The sequence below is a fragment of the Eublepharis macularius genome, chromosome 10 (genome assembly GCF_028583425.1).
Source record: "Eublepharis macularius isolate TG4126 chromosome 10, MPM_Emac_v1.0, whole genome shotgun sequence".
Classification (NCBI taxonomy): domain Eukaryota; kingdom Metazoa; phylum Chordata; class Lepidosauria; order Squamata; family Eublepharidae; genus Eublepharis; species Eublepharis macularius.
Window position 1 is genome coordinate 37,453,977 of NC_072799.1, and position 17,989 is coordinate 37,471,965.

At 44.3% G+C, this 17,989-nt stretch overlaps 1 protein-coding gene across 2 annotated transcripts in view; it reads left to right on the forward strand.

Annotated features, from left to right (window-relative positions):
• The first annotated feature begins 4,816 nt into the window (after positions 1-4,816).
• LOC129336851 (bifunctional heparan sulfate N-deacetylase/N-sulfotransferase 3) overlaps positions 4,817-17,989 on the forward strand; it is an 80,409-nt gene continuing 67,236 nt past the window's right edge. Inside the window, exon 1 of one of the 2 annotated variants that reach the window (XM_054990225.1) lies at positions 4,817-5,812. In XM_054990225.1, the coding sequence (XP_054846200.1) occupies positions 4,817-5,812 (996 nt within the window). The remainder of the gene's footprint in view (positions 5,813-17,989) is intronic. The other variant, XM_054990226.1, reaches the window with a different exon arrangement.

Sequence of the window (17,989 nt, forward strand, 5' to 3'; positions counted from 1 at the left end):
AAATTATTTAATATTTATATCTCACTTTTATTCCTGAGGGTATCCAAAGCAGCTTATAACAACAAACAAATTCAGTATAGATAAAGCCAACAAACAAAAACAACAATATGAGTAAATCAGAATTATAATGTATGTGTGTATATAGCAAAAAAACAAAAACTCAAACCACCCTGGATTTGCAAAAACACCTCAGACTCATTCTCTCTCTCTCTCTCTCTGTAACCAAAAATTACTAATTGTTCCTCTTATTCAACCACGTTGTTTTGCTTATTTAAATCTTATATGGGTGTTTGAAATTTATAATCTATCCTTGCCCCTGTTTGCATGTGATTATTCCAGGATCCTGTTGAGATCCTAATGCTATTCATAGAACCTTATTCCTTAAAAAAAAATTTAAAGGCTTTATAATCTTTATATATGCTACTCCATACTTCCTGAGTAATTTTAACAACTAACTTTCCACTTCAGCCTACAGATTTGTACAGTTTCCTTACATAAAATGTATTTTAATTTAGAGGACTTTAATGTGTTCTGACATAAATGATGTTATTTTGCCTATTTTGAGGCACATGACATAGTTAACTAGAAACAATACCACAAATTGTGTACAGAATTTGTCAGACAGCCATATCCACAAGCTTTCCAGAGTAAGAGGTCAAGAACAAAACACTCAAAACTGGGAGTGGGTCTTCACTTCCTGGGTAATAAACTGCCACCAGCTTCTCTTTACTAAACATTCAGCTGTGGAACTGAGGCAAGTACCCAGTTCTATGAGGTTTTAAACAGGAAATCAACCCTGAAAAGTAGACCACTTTGCAAATGAGTCCCATTAAATAGCTATTTGGGTAGCTGTGACCAAAATAGGCCAAAGTAGGATTGACGCTTTCAAACCCCCAAAGAACATTATACTCAAGAGTTTATTAACTGAAATGCAAAACAGCACAGACAGAGATCTATGCAATCAGAGAGAAAAACAACAAATACTAGATAGCTAAACTAAAACATTTAAACAAACTTTTAGTCTCCCAGCCCGAGGTTAACTTTCAGACTAAAGCAGAAGATTCCAAAAAAGTGTCCAAAGTCTCAAAATCTAGAAACAGAAATCCTGAACTGGTACCAATCTTGGTGGGCAAATCCAGGGCACAAATGCAGGTAGCAGAAATCCTTTGCAACCATACACAGCCCAAAAGCAATAGGGGTGCTAGAACAGAGCATAAGCAATTCTAAGACTGACATTTTAAACACAACAGAAACTATCTCATAGGATTACACTTATCCTCATAAAACATTTTTTGATTGAAACTCCATGTCAGCAATTTTCTTTATTGAGCATGTAAAAAGGTATAGTAAGGCATGCCTGCAAAGAATCTAGTGTGGCTCTATGAACTGCCAGTAGACTAGTGAATCAAGGAAATAGAGAGGAAAAATGCTGCTTGATCTCAGAACAAATCCAGTTCCATGTCAAAGTTTCAGGGTAGCAATTGGTCGACATGGATTATAAGTTATTAATGTCTTCCTCTGTGTTTTCAATATATGTAGCAAGAGTTGTGTAGTCTCTTTTGACAGCAGAACTGTCATAGTAGGGTTGCTAGCTCTTAAAAGGTACAATTCTGGCAATAAGTGGGCTCCATGTTTTCAGAGGCAAAGCTGAGGGAGTCAAAGGGTAAAGTAAAAAGGTCATTGGGTACAGGAACTGAAAGACAGCAGCTAAGGTGCACAGCACTGTCTTTCCTCTGTCTGAGGAGGTATCCGGAGTGAAGCAAAAAATGACAACCAAAATCAGTTGAACTAAAAAGCTGTTTTTGAGCACAGAAAAAAACTGAGCTGAAAATGAAAGTTAAAATTGGCTGCACAGCAAGAGCTGCAAAGGACTTAAAGGTGCAGCATAGCAAATTGCTTTGTCTTAAAGATACTAAACAGTCCTCTCCTATTCCTTAAATATTTAATATAAAGAAAAAAACCCTCTTTCTAGTCAGAAGGAGGGGGGCACTCATTCTGTTGAAAAACTTCTATTTGGCAACCATAGAGATTGCTGGTATAAGTGTTTTAATATGTCTGGTTGCTTATACTTCATTGCAGTTCTTTCTATAAAGAATATTTTGTATCTGTTCCACACCACAAAGATGCACAAAATACTACATATCTTGTGTATAAAATGCTTCTATAGAGAGAGAGGAGACTTCTGCTCTGTTCTTGGAAAATTACAATTTTTAATTGAATCCTCTGGAAAAATTCTAGGAAACTACTGGGAGAGGCCATCTGGGAATTTGAAGTGAGGTTAGGATTGCCAGGTCCCCTTACCCTGCTGGTGGGGGGTGGGGGGATTCGACACTCACCTTTTTGTTCTCTCTTCTGGGAAATGATGTCATTGTGCAGGCCTGGGAGTGCACATGCATATTTGTACCATTTGGAACCCAAATCGGCCCCGGGAGGGCACCTGGGGCAGCACAGTGACCTCACTGCCGGGAGTGACATATTTGTGTATTTGTGAACCTCACTTAGCATTGCTGTCCCCCTGGTAGGGGTGGGGGATTCCCCGCTCCCATCCTCTGCCTCCCGTAGGGTTGCTAGCCTCCAGGTAGTGGCTGGAGATCTCCCGGAATTACAACTGGTCTCCAGGTCACAGGCATCGGTTCACTTGGAGAAAATGGCTACTTTGGGGGGTGGATTCTATGGAATTACGCTGTGCCAAAGTCCTTTCCCTCCCCAAACACCACATTCTCCAGGTTTCTCCAGGTTTCACCCCCCAGATTTCCAGGAATTTCCCAACTTGGAGATGGCAACTAGACATGGGCACGATCCAAAAAAAAATACAGATTAAGCCGTTCATGGATCCGGGCCGCTGCCGAACCCAGGCCACCGATTCTAACCAATCAAGTCCCATTTCTGATCCGGAATCGGGAAGGCCAAAGCGGGAGGGCGCCCCACTGTTTCCAGCGATATAGGAAAGGTGGTTGGTGGCAGTGGCCGCCAGGCCAGGTGGGCGGGGGGGAGGGGACATTCACACACACACACACACACACACACACACACACACACACTTAGAGTAGAGGGGGGGAGTTTTTAACCCAGCAACAAGCCGCCTCCCCTCAGGGAGGGGACATTCCCAGGGCCGGATCTACGGTTACCAGCGCCCAGGGCAACTGTAGTCAGGCTCTTGCACGCGCGCGCTCCTGGGTCGGCCCCCCCCACGCAGCAAGCCGGCTGTCCCGGTGTGCTGCAGAGCTGGCGGCAGTGCGAGTGGCTCGGCGGCTGCCCGCACCATTCACCTGCCCAGCAAGACAAGGGGCGGCCAGCTTGCCCACGCACCCCTTGTCCTGGGGAAAGGCGAACAGCGCAGGCGGCCTCCCAGCCTCCCGCGCTGCCTTTTGCCTTTCCCCAGGACAAGGGGCGGCTGGCTTGCCCACGCGCCCCTTGTCCTGGGGAAAGACAAACGGCGCAGGCAGCCTCCCAGCCACCCGCACTGCCTTTTGCCTTTCCCCAGGACAAGGGGTGGCCGGCTTGCCCACGCGCCCCTTGTCCTGGGGAAAGACGAACGGCGTGGGCGGCCTCCCAGCCTCCCGCGCTGCCTTTTGCCTTTCCCCAGGACAAGGGGCGGCTGGCTTGCCCACACGCCCCTTGTCCTGGGGAAAGACGAACGGCGTGGGCGGCCTCCCAGCCTCCCGCGCTGCCTTTTGCCTTTCCTTTGTGCCCATGGCTTCAGAACACCCCCTTCCTCCTCCCTCCCCTGGGTTGCTGCTCCGTGGTTGGAAGAAAGCCTGCTAATCAAGGAAAGTTGGGCTTCCATTCGTGTTTCGAGGGCGACAGAAGGAGGGCAAACACAGCTCATTCCCCTGGCTCTGTTGCCCCAGGAATAAATTACTGGCACCAGAGTGTCTGCAATTCCAAACAGAAACCGATACATCCAATCAAGTCCCGAACAAGCAAACCCCGACTGCTGGATCAGTTGCCGTGGACAGAATCGATTAGCTCAGTCACGATGGCACAAACGCCAAAATCAGGGGGGTTTTGAAATCGTAATTCAGATCGTGTCCATGTCTAATGGCAACCCTAGCCTCCCGCCACCACTCACCTGGCCAGCATGGGGGAAAGGCAGGGGAACAGGCCTCTCAAATGTGTTCCCAGGGTGGCACAACAATGTCACTCCCGGCAGTGAGGTCACTATGCTGCCCCGGAAGAGTATGTTCATCAAAGGACACACAACCAATCCTTGTTCTGGAGCAAATCAGCAACATGTTTTGCATAGGATGCACATCCAAGTATATGCTGGTTATGCACACAGAAAGCTCTCCTCTGCATGTAGGTGTCCCTTGATAGAATGGGATACTTGTTTTAAGTGAAGGTTTACAGGATATATTTTATGCTAATATAACCCATGCTCTGATTCCAGTTCTGTGTGTCCTTTGATGAACATACTCTTCTGGGTGTGTTAGTAGTAAGTTATGGATTGGATCCATTTTGGATTAATGTCAACCAGGAATTAGTAGTGAATGATATTAGAAATAACATTTTCTGTTATTTTAAAATGCCAGGTGTTGAAAAAGAAACCAAACAGAACTTCACCAGGTGTACAAAAGCCAAAAAACTTGACCAAAGCTGTTCCTAAAAAATGCTTGCTGTAATTTGTACTATATTTTAACATACGTTAAAAAACTTTTCATTCTTTTTTTTTCTTCCAGCATATATTTTCTGTAAATTGTGATGAGGACAGATATATGCGCTGCGATGGTGACATAAACTACTAAACTGGACTGGAATGAATTTTGAAAGACCTTCCTTAATCTAAATGTTGCTGCACTTGGAAACAATCTAAGGCATGAGTTACAACATGACTTTTATTGTGAAACTTCATAGACATTTTCAACGAACAGTTATATTGCTGGCCACTTTTTGTATGGTGAGCATTGTCATTTCGGCATACTATTTGTACAGTGGCTACAAACAGGAAAATGAGCTTTCGGAGATGTCTTCAGAGGTGGAATGTGGAGATCTTCCAGTGCTGCCACCCAACCAATTGGCACAGTGGAAGACAGTTAAGTCCCTTGATCCCTTCCGGACTGATCCTGTAGTGCTGGTGTTTGTGGAAAGCCAGTACTCAACACTTGGTCAAGATATAATAATGATTTTAGAGTCCAGCAGATTCCAATATCATACAGAGATTGCTTCTGGAAAAGGCGACCTTCCTGTGCTTATCGATAAAAACAAAGGCAAATACATTCTTGTTATATATGAAAATATTTTTAAGTATGTGAATATGGATTCTTGGAATCGCGGCCTCCTAGATAAATACTGTGGAGAATTTGGTGTAGGTGTGATTGGATTCCACAAGAGTAGTGAGAACGCTTTGCAGACTTTTCAGTTAAAAGGTTTTCCTTTCCATATCCATAGCAATGTGGGTATCAAGGACTGTTGCATCAACCCTCATTCTCCACTACTCCATGTGACTAAATCTTCCAAGTTTGATAAAGGTCCTTTGCCTGGAAATGACTGGACAGTTTTTCACATAAATCATTCAGCCTACCAACCTGTTATATTGGCAAAAGTAAAAGCTCCTGACAATCTCTCTCCACCTGTCATTAAAAGTGCTCTTCATGCAACTGTAATTCATGACTTGGGTCTTCATGATGGAATTCAACGCATTCTTTTTGGCAATAATTTGAACTTCTGGCTGCACAAACTCATCTTTATAGATGCAGTTTGTTACCTGTCTGGAAAGAGACTTACATTGTCCTTGGATAGATATGTTCTTGTTGATATAGATGACATCTTTGTTGGAAAGGAGGGAACAAGGATGAAGGCCAATGATGTTCAGGTAAAGTATGTACAATAATGCTTGCTATGTATATGATATTCATTCTCAAGTTGAAGATGCAAATGTTGTTGGTTTTTTTTAAAGTTGAAACAACATTATAACTAAACTAAGAATAAACATGGCTTTCTCATACTAAGTACATCTATTTGAAACAGGGCAATTCTCTCAGCCAGACTAATCAAGAAGGTAGGAAATTGTAATATAGAGGTTTAAATCTAAGCAATTTGAATTAGCTTTGTGTTCAGTTAAGCTATTCCAATGTCTGTTTTGACTGAAAATTTAGGAGTTACTGATTTCTGACTGACATAGATGTATCTGAGGCAATGCATAATAAATTCCTTTGCAGTTGTATTGGCATGCACGGGGCTAGTACTATGAGCAAATAAGACACATATACATGAATTCTGGGAGAAAATTGGCCAGAACTTTATTTATTACAACCATCAGAGCATTGGCGCAGTGTAGGGCATGGATCCACAGCAGCAAACAACTCGCCTGCCATTCAGTGGTATGCCCCCCACCTGCCAGTTGGGCACCATGGATGACATGGGATGGCAGAAAGTGTAGCATCTAGGGTGAAGTCTGCCAACTGGCCCCAAGCTGGGCACATCCCTTTTGCTTGGTGCCCAGAGGAAGGCAAAAAACTCCAGAGCCCACTGCCAATCTGCCCCTGCTAGGAAAAATTCCTTCCTAACCCCCAAGTGGTTGACCAGCATCACCCAGGAAGAGACCGCTCAGGTGCAGTAGAGCATCAGGTATCTGTCCCCAACTGCTGGCTCAGTCTCGATTTTGAAGAACAGATTTATTCTGGCACGTTCTCTCATCTGCACACACAGAGCTTAAGAGTCTTTATGGTGCCCATAGATTCTTGTGTTTTTCTCATGTGACAGAGAAGCATGCACAGAAAAATCTTTTCCACTGCTGCTTTTCGGTGGATCAGGCTGTCATTGAAGTCATGGAGCAAGCCCCAAAAAGAAAGAAAAAATACAGAACCTGGAAATCCTACATCCCCTGGCAAGGAACCATGCCACCCACCCCAGACTCAAGTGATAACAGTTTTCTTGTATTCGCTTTGGACTTTAGAACTGTTCTTTTTGTGCTCTAACCTGCCTTGGCACGATCAGCCAGCATCAGCTGTAATCTGAGGCACTGTTTCCATACTTACCCCAAGTCTCCTCCTTACCCTGGATTCATCTTAAGTGCCACTCTACCTCTGTCCCCCACTATCAAACTTCTCCTGCTGTGGAGGGCAGCTGCTCTGGTGAGTTCTTCCAAGAGAAGAGGGTAGGCTGGTGTCTGCCCAGCTGTCTGTCTTTGGGTGGTGGGTTTCCTTGACTGGCAGGTATGTCCTACAGGTAGGGAATGTGGCTGCTTTCTGGCAAAATGGTGAAAGTTCAGCAGATCAGAGGCAGTAATGCAAAAAAACAGCCCTTTTCTGCACTTGCTGGATGAATCCTAGGAGCTTGTCTCAGCAGAGTAATTAAATGTTGTATTTCAGCCCAACAGAGTATGCTTAACAAAACATTGCCAACAAGATCCACTTCATAGGGAGTTCTGGGCAGATTCCCTATCCTCAAGTATTGTTCTGTATAGCCTAATTATTGATTCAATTTCTTGATCATGCCGGAGTGAGATGAAGTACTTTTGTATATATTGTAAGTTTTTATAAAATTGAATACTCTGTTGTACTCGCATTGAAGTAAAGCATGGATTTGTATGAGTAGGCATGACCTTTGAAGAAAGCTATTTTTATTCTTTCCTCCTTTTCCTCCTCCTTTTTTAAAAAGAAATCTGGTGGTAAAACAAATGGCCATAGAATACTTTACAAAACCTGAACAGTGTGAGCCCAAAAGTGAGGATCTAACAGGATCTAACAGACTCTGACATTCTGCCCCCCTTAAGACCCCCTTCCACCTCCTCCACCCGGTTTCTCAGGATACCGTTGATGGAACTGCTTTTGGAGCCGGGGGGCCCTAACATGGATGGCTTCTACCCACTCCCTATACCCCTCCTCGAAGTCTTTCCAGCAAACTAAATAGTACAGCTTATTATATCTAAGTTTTGAGTCCAAGATTTCTTCAATTTCATAATGTATTTGATCATTGATCATGGTGGGAATGGGGTTTGCTGTTGAAGGATGCCATGTATCCGGTGCAGGGGCCTTTTTCAGTAAGCTGATATGGAACGTTGGGTGGATGTGGCGTAGGTTCTTTGGAAGGGTTATTTTTGCAGTTACTTGATTGATTACTCGTTTGATAGGGAATGGTCCCAGATATTTCAGAGCTAGTTTTCTGCTGGATTGCTCCACTTTGAGGATTTTTGTGGAGATGTAAACTTTGTCTCCAGGGTGCAGTTCGCACTGCGCCGCACGGTGGAAATCTGCATATTTTTTATAGTCTGCTTTGGCTTTGTTCAAAGCTGTTTGAATGGCTGCCCATTGTTCTGCAATAGCAGTCCACCATTGCTGAAGGTCTCCCTCCGCTGGGTTGATTTCCCAGCTGCATTTCGAAGGGCAACGCCTTGCCATCATACCCATGTACAATTTTGAAAGGTGCTTCACCGGTTGAACTATGGACTGCGTTGTTGTATGCATATTCTGCGAAATGAAGGAGGTCTGTCCAATTGTCTTGTTGGAAGTTAATATAGCATCATAGGAACTGCTCTAAAATTTGATTTGTTTTTTCTGACTGTCTGTCACTTTGCAGATGGAAAGCGGAGCTAATTCCTTGTTAGCTGGAGAAGCTCCTGCCAAAAGTTGGCAACGAATTGCCCACCTCGATCCGAAATTACCTTAGAGGGAAAAGAATGCAGCTTCACAATGTGTTTCATAAATATTTCAGCTAGTTTTCTGGCTGTTGGAATGGTAGTGCATGGAATAAAATGTGCTTGCTTAGAAAATAAATCCACCACCACTAAAATACAGGAATACCCCTTAGAGGGAGGTAAATCTGTAATAAAATCCATGGATATTAGTTCCCAAGGCCGATTGGGGGTCTCTAAAGGTTGTAAAAGTCCTGGTGGTTTCCCTTTCCGCGTTTTGGCACTTATACAAGTTGGGCAGGAGGATACGTATTGGGATACATCCTTCCGGACTCCTGGCCACCAAAACTGTCTTTGTATCAGGTGGAGGGTTTTTAAGTAGCCGAAATGACCAGTGGTACGGGCATCGTGACAATGGTGCAGGACTTCCCTTCTAAGGCTGGCTGGTATATACAATCGGTCATTTTTAACCTAGTCTCCTCCTTCCGTTTGAGACATTTTTGCTTTGGGCGCTCCCTCCCCTTCTTTTTCCATCTTGCTTTTCACTTTTGCTCTCCACCCCTTTTCCTCCGTTTCGTTCTTAGCTGTTTGGCTGCGAGTAGTGACCACACCTAGCTGACGGGGGGAGAATACAGTGTCAATGGTTTCCTCCCTCTTGCTCTGATATTGGGGCATGTGTGATAGGGTATCTGCCATAAAGTTAGTTTTCCCCGGCAGAAAGTTGAGTGTGAAGTTAAATTTAGAAAAGAATTCTGCCCATTTGAGCTGTTTGGCGTTAAGACGTCTGGGGCTTCTAAGGGCTTCTAAGTTTTTATGGTCAGTCCAAACCTCAAACGGATGCTGCGCCCCCTCCAGCCAGTGCCGCCATACTGTGAGAGCTGTTTTAACGGCAAAAGCTTCTTTTTCCCAAACATTCCAATTTCTTTCTGATTCCAAAAATTTTCGGGACAAATATGCACATGGCCTGGCTTTGCCATCGTCCCCTTTTTGCAGAAGCACCCCCCCCCCCAAATCGCTGTATCGCTGGCATCGACTTGCACTATGAAGGGGCGATGTTCATCGGGGTGCTGTAAAACTGGCTCGGAAGTAAATTTAGCTTTGAGCTTTTCAAAGGCCAATTGGCATTGTGGGCTCCACTCTAATTTGGAGATGGGTTTTCTTGCTTGCTCCCCTTTATCTTTAGTTTTTAGGAGCTCAGTCAGAGGAAGGGCAATTTGAGCAAATCCTTCTATGAAGTCTCTTTAGAAGTTGGCAAAACCCAGGAAAGATTGTAATTGTTTAAGAGTAGACGGAGTTTGCCAATCTTGTACCGCCCGTATTTTGGTGGGATCCATTTTTAGCCCTTGCCCAGATATACGGTAGCCTAAGTAATCCAGTTCTGTTTTATGAAACTCACATTTAGAGAGTTTGATAGACACATTAAAGTGGTCAGCACTTCTCGCGCTAATTTCACATGTTCCTCTTTTGTTTTTGAATAAATTAACACATCATCTAGGTAAACGACCACTCCTTTATATAAATATTTGTGCAACACTTCGTTGATCATGGACATGTATACTGATGGAGCTCCAGATAAGCCAAATGGCATGACAAGGTATTCATATTGTCCCAATGGCGTATTGAATGCCGTTTTCCATTCATCCCCTTTCTTGATTCTTACATGGAAATAAGCATCTTTGAGGTCCAATTTTGAAAAGATCTTACCTTGAGCCACGATGTTGAGTAGATCTCGTATTAGTAAGATAGGATAGGCATTGGTTGCCGATACAGCATTGAGCCCTCTGAAGTCAGTGCATAGTCTTAGACCTCCATCCTTTTTCTTGACAAAAAGTATGGGGGCTGCATGAGGGTTGTTTGCAGGACGGATGAAACCTCTTTCCAAGTTTTTGTCAATGAATTTTCGCAGCTCCTCTCTTTCTAATGGGCTCATGGAGTATAATTTGCCTTTGGGCAGACTTACTCCCGGAATTATTTCAATGGCGCAATCCGTGGCCTGATGGGGTGGGGGGGAGGCTATCGGCTTCCTCTTCACTGAAGGCTTGTTTGAGATTTCTATATTCCTTTGGAATGCAATTGATTTTCTCTTGAGTTAAGAGAGCCACATCTACTAGGAGTGGTTTGTCTCTCCCCCAATCTACTTGCCAAAAATGCTGTTCGCAATATTCTTTGTTAAACATGACAATTCCTTTAGCCCAGTCTATGTAAGGGTTATGATCCCATAGCCAACGACTGCCTAGGATAAGGGGGTATTTAGCTGCTTGACTGATTACAAAACTTCAGCTCTCCCAATGCTCCCCCATACCAGTGGGTATTTGTTCGGTTTCCAGAGTTACTGGGTTCATATTAGATCCGTCCATCTGTTCAAAAATGATGGGGGTGTCTAACTCTTTGGTTTCTAATCCCAAGCCATTCACTAACACAGGTGCTATAATGTCTCTGGAGCAACTGGAATCAATTAAAGCTTCTACACAGATATGAGTTCCTCTCTTGGGATTTAATAGAATAACTGGAAGAAACAATACAGACCCTTTTTCTCTCACCTCTTTCTGAGTGATTCTTTTTTCAATCTTCCGGTCGGGTCCCTTTACGACAGATCCATCTCGTTTCCCGACTGGGGACTGGGTGCTTCTTCTTCGCTTTCGGTGGGCTGCATATCTAAGTCCATTAACACCTCTTCGGCTTCCAGGCCCTTCTCCGGTTGAGTACGCTTTTGGATTCCCCGTCCACGACTAGCCCTTGGCGCTGGGATAGGGCGAGAAGGGGTAGCGGGGGTTGAAGTAGGTATGCGAAAGGGGCATTGAGCAGCGAACTGTCCGCTGCAGCCGCATTGAAGACATAGTCCTTGCTGCCAATGAGTTTCTCGCGCACCGCGGCTTGGCGGACCTGCTCGTCCCCCCTTGGGTATCACCGGAGTTCTTCTTGTTCCTTGGGCTTGTTGTTGTTCCACTAATCTCACCTGTTGGATGCGGTTTTCCACTTCACAGACCAATTGTATCCAGCCCAACAGCGTTGGGGAGTCATCTTGCATTAAGGAGCAATCTAGGAGTCTAGGGTTCATGCCACTTTTAAACATTACTATCTTGGTTCCTTCTTCACAATGGGGACATTTAGCTGCCAATTGATGGAACTTGGCCGCATATTCTCTGATCGGTTGCGCACCTTGTCGGAGCGTTTGCAATTCTGTGCAAGCGCGGTCTTTAATGGCTGTAAGCAATAAAGTTGTGGCTGTGTTTTCTCCAGCCCTTCTCCTTTGCCTCCTAGCTCCTCCCCCCCCCTTTGCCCCTAGGACCACAGTGGTATAGAACAGTAACAATTAAAGGGTTAGATTGGCAATTCAGTAGTTACACACTGAAATTATAATTATATCACACTCCTTTTTCTGTGTTGCTCAAGTGTAATAAACAAGTGCTTCTTCCACATGTACATCTTCATGCAATATGCTCCTTCATTATTTAAGCAGTTTGATACAGAATCAGATACATAAGGAAAAATGGCATATCTAATCGGTTAAGGAGCGGTGAGGAAGTATTAGGAGGTGTATTCTGTGTAGGAAAGGCATGTTACTTTAAAAAACAAAAGCTTTAAGTAGCAATTTCAGGATGGAGATTAATTCTGAAACACTATGATGGAGACAGCCGCTTAAATAGTTGTTTTGTTACACAGTAGATTCTGAAAAAAAGCTCTTTAAAAACCTTAATCTATTTCCAAAGCTAATGCATTCTATTAAACATGTTGTGAGCAATGAAACCTGCAATGCATCTCCATTATTATTAATACAGAAGGAGTTATCTTTCAAAGCACATTGACACAATGAGTGAATGAGGTGAAGTTAATGTAAATCATTTGAAAATCAGGTATTTAGTGCCATATTTATATATAAATTCTACCATATTGGATAACATGTTTGCTCATATTTGCCCATTCAGTATAAAAATTTAATGGGAGGGGGGTTTACACATACTTGGCACACCATGCCCAGCAGCGCAGTCCTATACAGACTTACTCCAGCTTAGATGTATTGGAATAGGTTTATGTTGTTGGTAATTTTAGGATAGCATATCAATATACTATAAAGAAATTTGTAGAATTTGTATGGCTGCCTTGTTAAGAGTACTTATCTACACTGGTCTATAGCTGGGGTACCAAAAGGTATTTCCCCCCTATTTCCATAAAAGGAACAGCAAAGGAGAATGACCACAGTACAGCATTTGTGGCAGCTGGTGCCATGGAATCAAAAGATCAGTGAGTAGATCAGTGGATAAGTCAAAGCGTTTGCTTAGAACACACCAAGAGAGACAAAAACACTGGAAGCGTAGGGAACTTCCAACATCTACTTTCAGTTCAGAATCCAATAAATGCTTTGTCTAACGGAAGACACAACCCAACCCCTCAGAAGCTATCTTCAGTTTATGTGAGGTCCACTCCCTCAGGTAGTGCTTGCTTCCCCCACCTTTTCTGATATGGTCGTAGCAATTTATGGATGGAAACTTGTCTGCATATCAGGAGCAGATTTAGCCTTTCCTTTTTCAAGTGTGCAGGGTTCAAAAAGCCATTTTATTGCTCAGGGAAAAGGCCACGTCTGGAACCTGTGAAGATGTCCCTCATGTGAACAGTATAAACAGCTTGAATCTTTTATTTGATTTTTGCCTTTCATCATATCTCTATACATTTTAGCAAACTACTTAATAAGAGACTTGTGACTGATTGAAAAGCTGCCAATGAGCCTTGCTGTGTGACAGCGCTGCCTGTTTTTAAAGAGAGGGAGCTCACCCAGCAAATAGTTCCGCCTTCCTCAAGATGTTCCTTATTGGAGGGAGGTGGAGTGAATGAGACAGCAGTGGCAAATTGCAGTCTAAAGGGGGTGTGGACAGTGCCCAGCCCTAGTCACTGTGGTCCTGATCCATCATGGTAGCTTCATAATATATGGGACTGTGAGGAAAATGTCACTTTTCACTATGGCATAGTTAGCAGCTGTATTGTACTCGTTATTCATTATATTGATTTATTCTGCATTCATTTTGCATTTGTATTCATCACCCCTACCAGTTGTCTCACACTTTGAAAATGTGTTTCCGCTTTCACTTTCAATAAATTGTCGTTTTCTTTGCTGGGTAAATATGATGATAAACTATTACCCTGTGACAATTTTATGTCCCAGTTGCTTTACCTTTTCTATTTAATGTCGTAAATGCCTGTATATTTTGATATACACAATTTAAAACGATAATAGATTTTGATTGTGGACTGTACTAAGAAAGCTTGTGTTAGAAATGCATTATTTTAATAACTAGTGAAATGCTTATTGTTGGTAGTGGGCATTGTATATGAAGGAAGAGTTTAAGTTATGTGGGATCCCTGCCCCTTGGAGTAATTAGGCATCTGAACGCCCCTGGGTGTCCATGCAATCCCAGTCACCCAGTGTCTGGGGAAGGAAGCAGTTTTCTCCCAATGAAGTAGTATGTCTGAGGTCAGTGCTTTACTTTCTCTGTTTGTACTTTCTCCTAAAGGATGAAATAGCAGCTATTCACTCTATACTGGAGAAAATGAGTGGGTGTTCTTGAACTGCTTTTGGGATGTGGACTAAGCTATTCCTTCTACCCCATTTTTGGGATGGAGACAAATTTTGCTTCCCCAGCTGACATGCCCGTTAAAACAATAGATAAAGTTATAGAACTTGCTGAATGTTGGTGAGAACTGAAGGAACTGTTATCTGCTCTTTTTTTATACACACACAAATACACATCCTCACCTGGATAGCACAGGCAAGCCTGATTTCGTCAGATCTCAGAAGCTAAGCAAGAGCCACACGTAATCTTTATTTGAGCCCTGAGAGGCATAATCAGATTTATTAATGAGTTCACATTTTACAGCCTTATGCTTTAATTGCACTTTGAAATTTGTCTATGTATAGCAACTCTAAGGTCAGAGATGGACTATCCAACTAAATTGAGATGCTGTCCCAGTGACTCTTTATGATCTAACAGGTCTGAGGTGTCTGTTCATTATTTTACATAGTGACCTTGATGATGTTTGGCATGATGAACTAATAAAGGTCACTTGCTAGTATGTGGAGCGTATATGGCTATGCAGCTGAATGAGCTTAGTGGTTCCATAATAGTGCTTTCAGAGTATGTGAAAGAGTACCAGAATCACTGGAGTCTGTTGCAAGGCTCTTTGAGGTGTGTGTCTGTTAGGTGATCTGATGATGTTATGTATCTGTGTTACCTAATTAATAGGACTCCTTGCAAGTTGGGGGAATTGGCGTGCAAGGAGAGGCAGCGAGAGGGGGTAACTTTGGGATCTCCACCAGTTTGTACAAGGATTGTCCCAGCTAGAGAACTCTTTCAATGACCAGACAGAGGTTTCAGTCAAAAAGGAGATTTTTATTGAAAATAACTAAGATCAACAGCACACAAAACACATACAGCACACACTCAGAGCTAACAGGAAAGCCGTGTTAAAATTTGGATAGAATATAAAGGATCAGGTGATATTTACTATCCGAAAGAGCGTGTCCAGGAGAGAGAACATTGAGCGACCAGCGTGTCAAGGCAGAAGAGCTCAAACGGAGATTCGAGGGTGGATGGTGCTGGATCCGAGAGCATGTAACATAGCTATGGTGGAGGAGCAGTCCAATTATACTGTGGAATGTACTCAGGTGCAAGACTGCACCTTCTGCCCCACTGGGGGAATGGGATCCCTACTTGTGTACTAGACCCACAACAAGCCTAAAATATTGTTGAGATGTACTTCTTGCCAGGGATTAATTGGTCTGATATATGAAAGCGAACTAGATGACTAGAACTTCTCAAGTGCACACCTATATCTGAATGAGCCCTGACTAGACATGGGCACGAACAGAAAAAAACCTGAACATGGTGTCCATTCATTGCCATCCATGAACAACGAACAACAAACACTAACGAACATGATCCTGTCACGAACATGTTCATTGTTTGTTGTTCAAGCCAGCAGGCTCCCCTCCAGCCATCAAGATCCCTACTGCACCACTCCCAGAAACCCTACCTGACCGGCAGCAGGAAATGTACCAATAATAAATAATAGCTTGGCCCCAGAGCCTGGCAGCAGCCCTGGAACTTGAAGGGGTAGACTCCTACCGCACCACTCTCATAAACTGTACCTGAGCAGGCAGCAGGAATGGTACCAATAATAGATAATAGCTTGGTCTCAGAGCCTGGCAGCAGCCCTGGAACCTGAAGGGGTAGATCTCTATCCCACCACACACAAAGAAAATTCAAGCTCCAGTGCACTCACCCTGTCTCTCTAACAGCAGCTGTCTCTCCCTGAAAGCCAGAGCTGGGAATCCCCCTCCCCACTGGTCTTTTCCTCTTGTAACAAATTTGGAGCTCCAGTCCACACTTGGAAGGAAGACCTGCCTATCAAGCTAAATTGGGCTTAGATTGAGGTTTCCAGGGCAACAGCAGGAGTTCAGACAGAGTTCAGACAATCCCTGCCGGAGTTGCCATGGGAATTGATTGTAGGTGCCAGACTGTCTGGCTTAACGAACAGCAATGAACGAGGCTTGCAACGACCACCTGTTTGTATAGAATGGGGCCTCACGAACAGCTTGTTCGCGAACAGCAGATTGGGCTGTTCGTGGTTTTTTTTAGTTTGTATTGCTGTTCATGGCCATCTCTAGCCCTGACCAGTCATCCAGAACTATAGCAAGATCTTCCTTCTAATTAGCTGAATATATGGGATGGTATGATCATGATAGAGAAGACAGAGTAATGGTATTTGAAATTTATAACTTAACATTAAATTTGAATGTCATTCAACAGATTTTATGTGTGCAGCTACACAATAGGCCTGTATGTTTTATTACCATACAGGAAATAATTTCCTGCACCTGCTGATGCGGGGAGGGTGGAATATAAATCAAATAAATAAATAAATAAATAAATAAATTTATAGAATCAACTGTTCTAAATTTTTAAGAGGACTTGTTTAACTTCCACTTTTTGGTGTACTGTTTTTTTTGTGATATTTCCAGAGCATAGTCCCTAAAAAGAGAGCTCTTTAGATTGTGGACATTTACCCTTCCAAGTTAGGTTGCCAACCTCCAGGTGGGGTAGGGTTGCCAGCTCCCTTGAGTCCTCCGGCGGGAGACTGGGAGCCTGGCACTTACCCTCTGGAGGCTTGGGTCTCTGTTTTTGTGCACGTGCATGTAGCGCATGTGCACTCCCGCCATGTGTGATGACATCACTTCCGGGAAGTGACATCATCACGCAGGTCAAAGGGTGGCCCAGGAGCACTCCTGCGCTTGCTAAATGGGTGAATCCCCCCCCAAGGGCCCAATTTGGCCAGAAATGAGCCTGTTGTGGGGTACGGGAGCACGCTGCAGTGGGGTGTGGAGGTGTACCGTGCTGCTTGGGGGGTGCACTGCGCTCCAGGGGCCACCCTGGGGGGTGCTTCCCCTCATTGACTAGATAAGTGGGGGCAGGGATTCGGTTTCGTTTTCTCAGCCATGCCGGACGCTCCTCTCGGCTGGTCCGGGAGGAAACGACCGGGCACCCTGACCGGGCGGCTGATCCGTAAGGATTAGCCCCCAGGACTCCCAGGGAGGGAGCCAGGGTCCGGGACGCGGCGGGAAGAACTCCCCGAAATCAATGCGGGGGGGGAATTGCCCGTTTGTCCCTATGGAGGCCGGCAGATGTGCGCGGCGCCTCGAGTGCCGCCGGGCAACGAGAAACGGCAAGTAAAAGAAACAGGCGGAAGCCTGTAAACAAGCGAATCCCTTCTGTTCTACAAGCGTTTGTGAAGGAGAGGTTGATCTGAAGAAGACTCGCTCTTCCCCTTCGTGGAGTTCCAGAATTTTGTTGGCGCCCCCCCCCCCCAAAATGGCAGCAAAGAAGCAAAGTCCCGCTCTCGGTAAGTCAATCTCGGCCACCTTGCAGAAAGGGGAGTCGCTCGAAGAGTTGGTGCGCAGGGCGGTGGTGGAAGCCATAAAACCCTTTGTTGACAAGCTGAACGAAACTGATCAAAGGGTGGGCTTAATTGAAAGCGAGGTGAAAACCATTAAGGCAGTAGCGGGGGGGGCAGAAAAGTCTGCTCTGGAAAGTGCGTCACTTGTGAAGGCTACAAAAAAGGAGCTGAAGTTGGTGGAGAACCAACTGATCGGGCTACAGGTGGAACGAACGCAGACAATTTTGCGTCTCCAAAACGTGAAAGAGGAGGAAAATGAGGATCTGTGGGATTTGGTCTCGGAACTACTGGCGACACCCGCGAGGACGACTAAAGAAGAGGTTAAAAGCGCCATTTTGGAGGTCCGTCGGGCTTCTTCAAAATATGCAACAAAGCGACAGTTGCCTCGTGAGATCATTATTGACTTTTCAACTAAAAAGATTCGGGACACCATCCTATATAACTCATACAATGCGGATTTGGACTTTATGG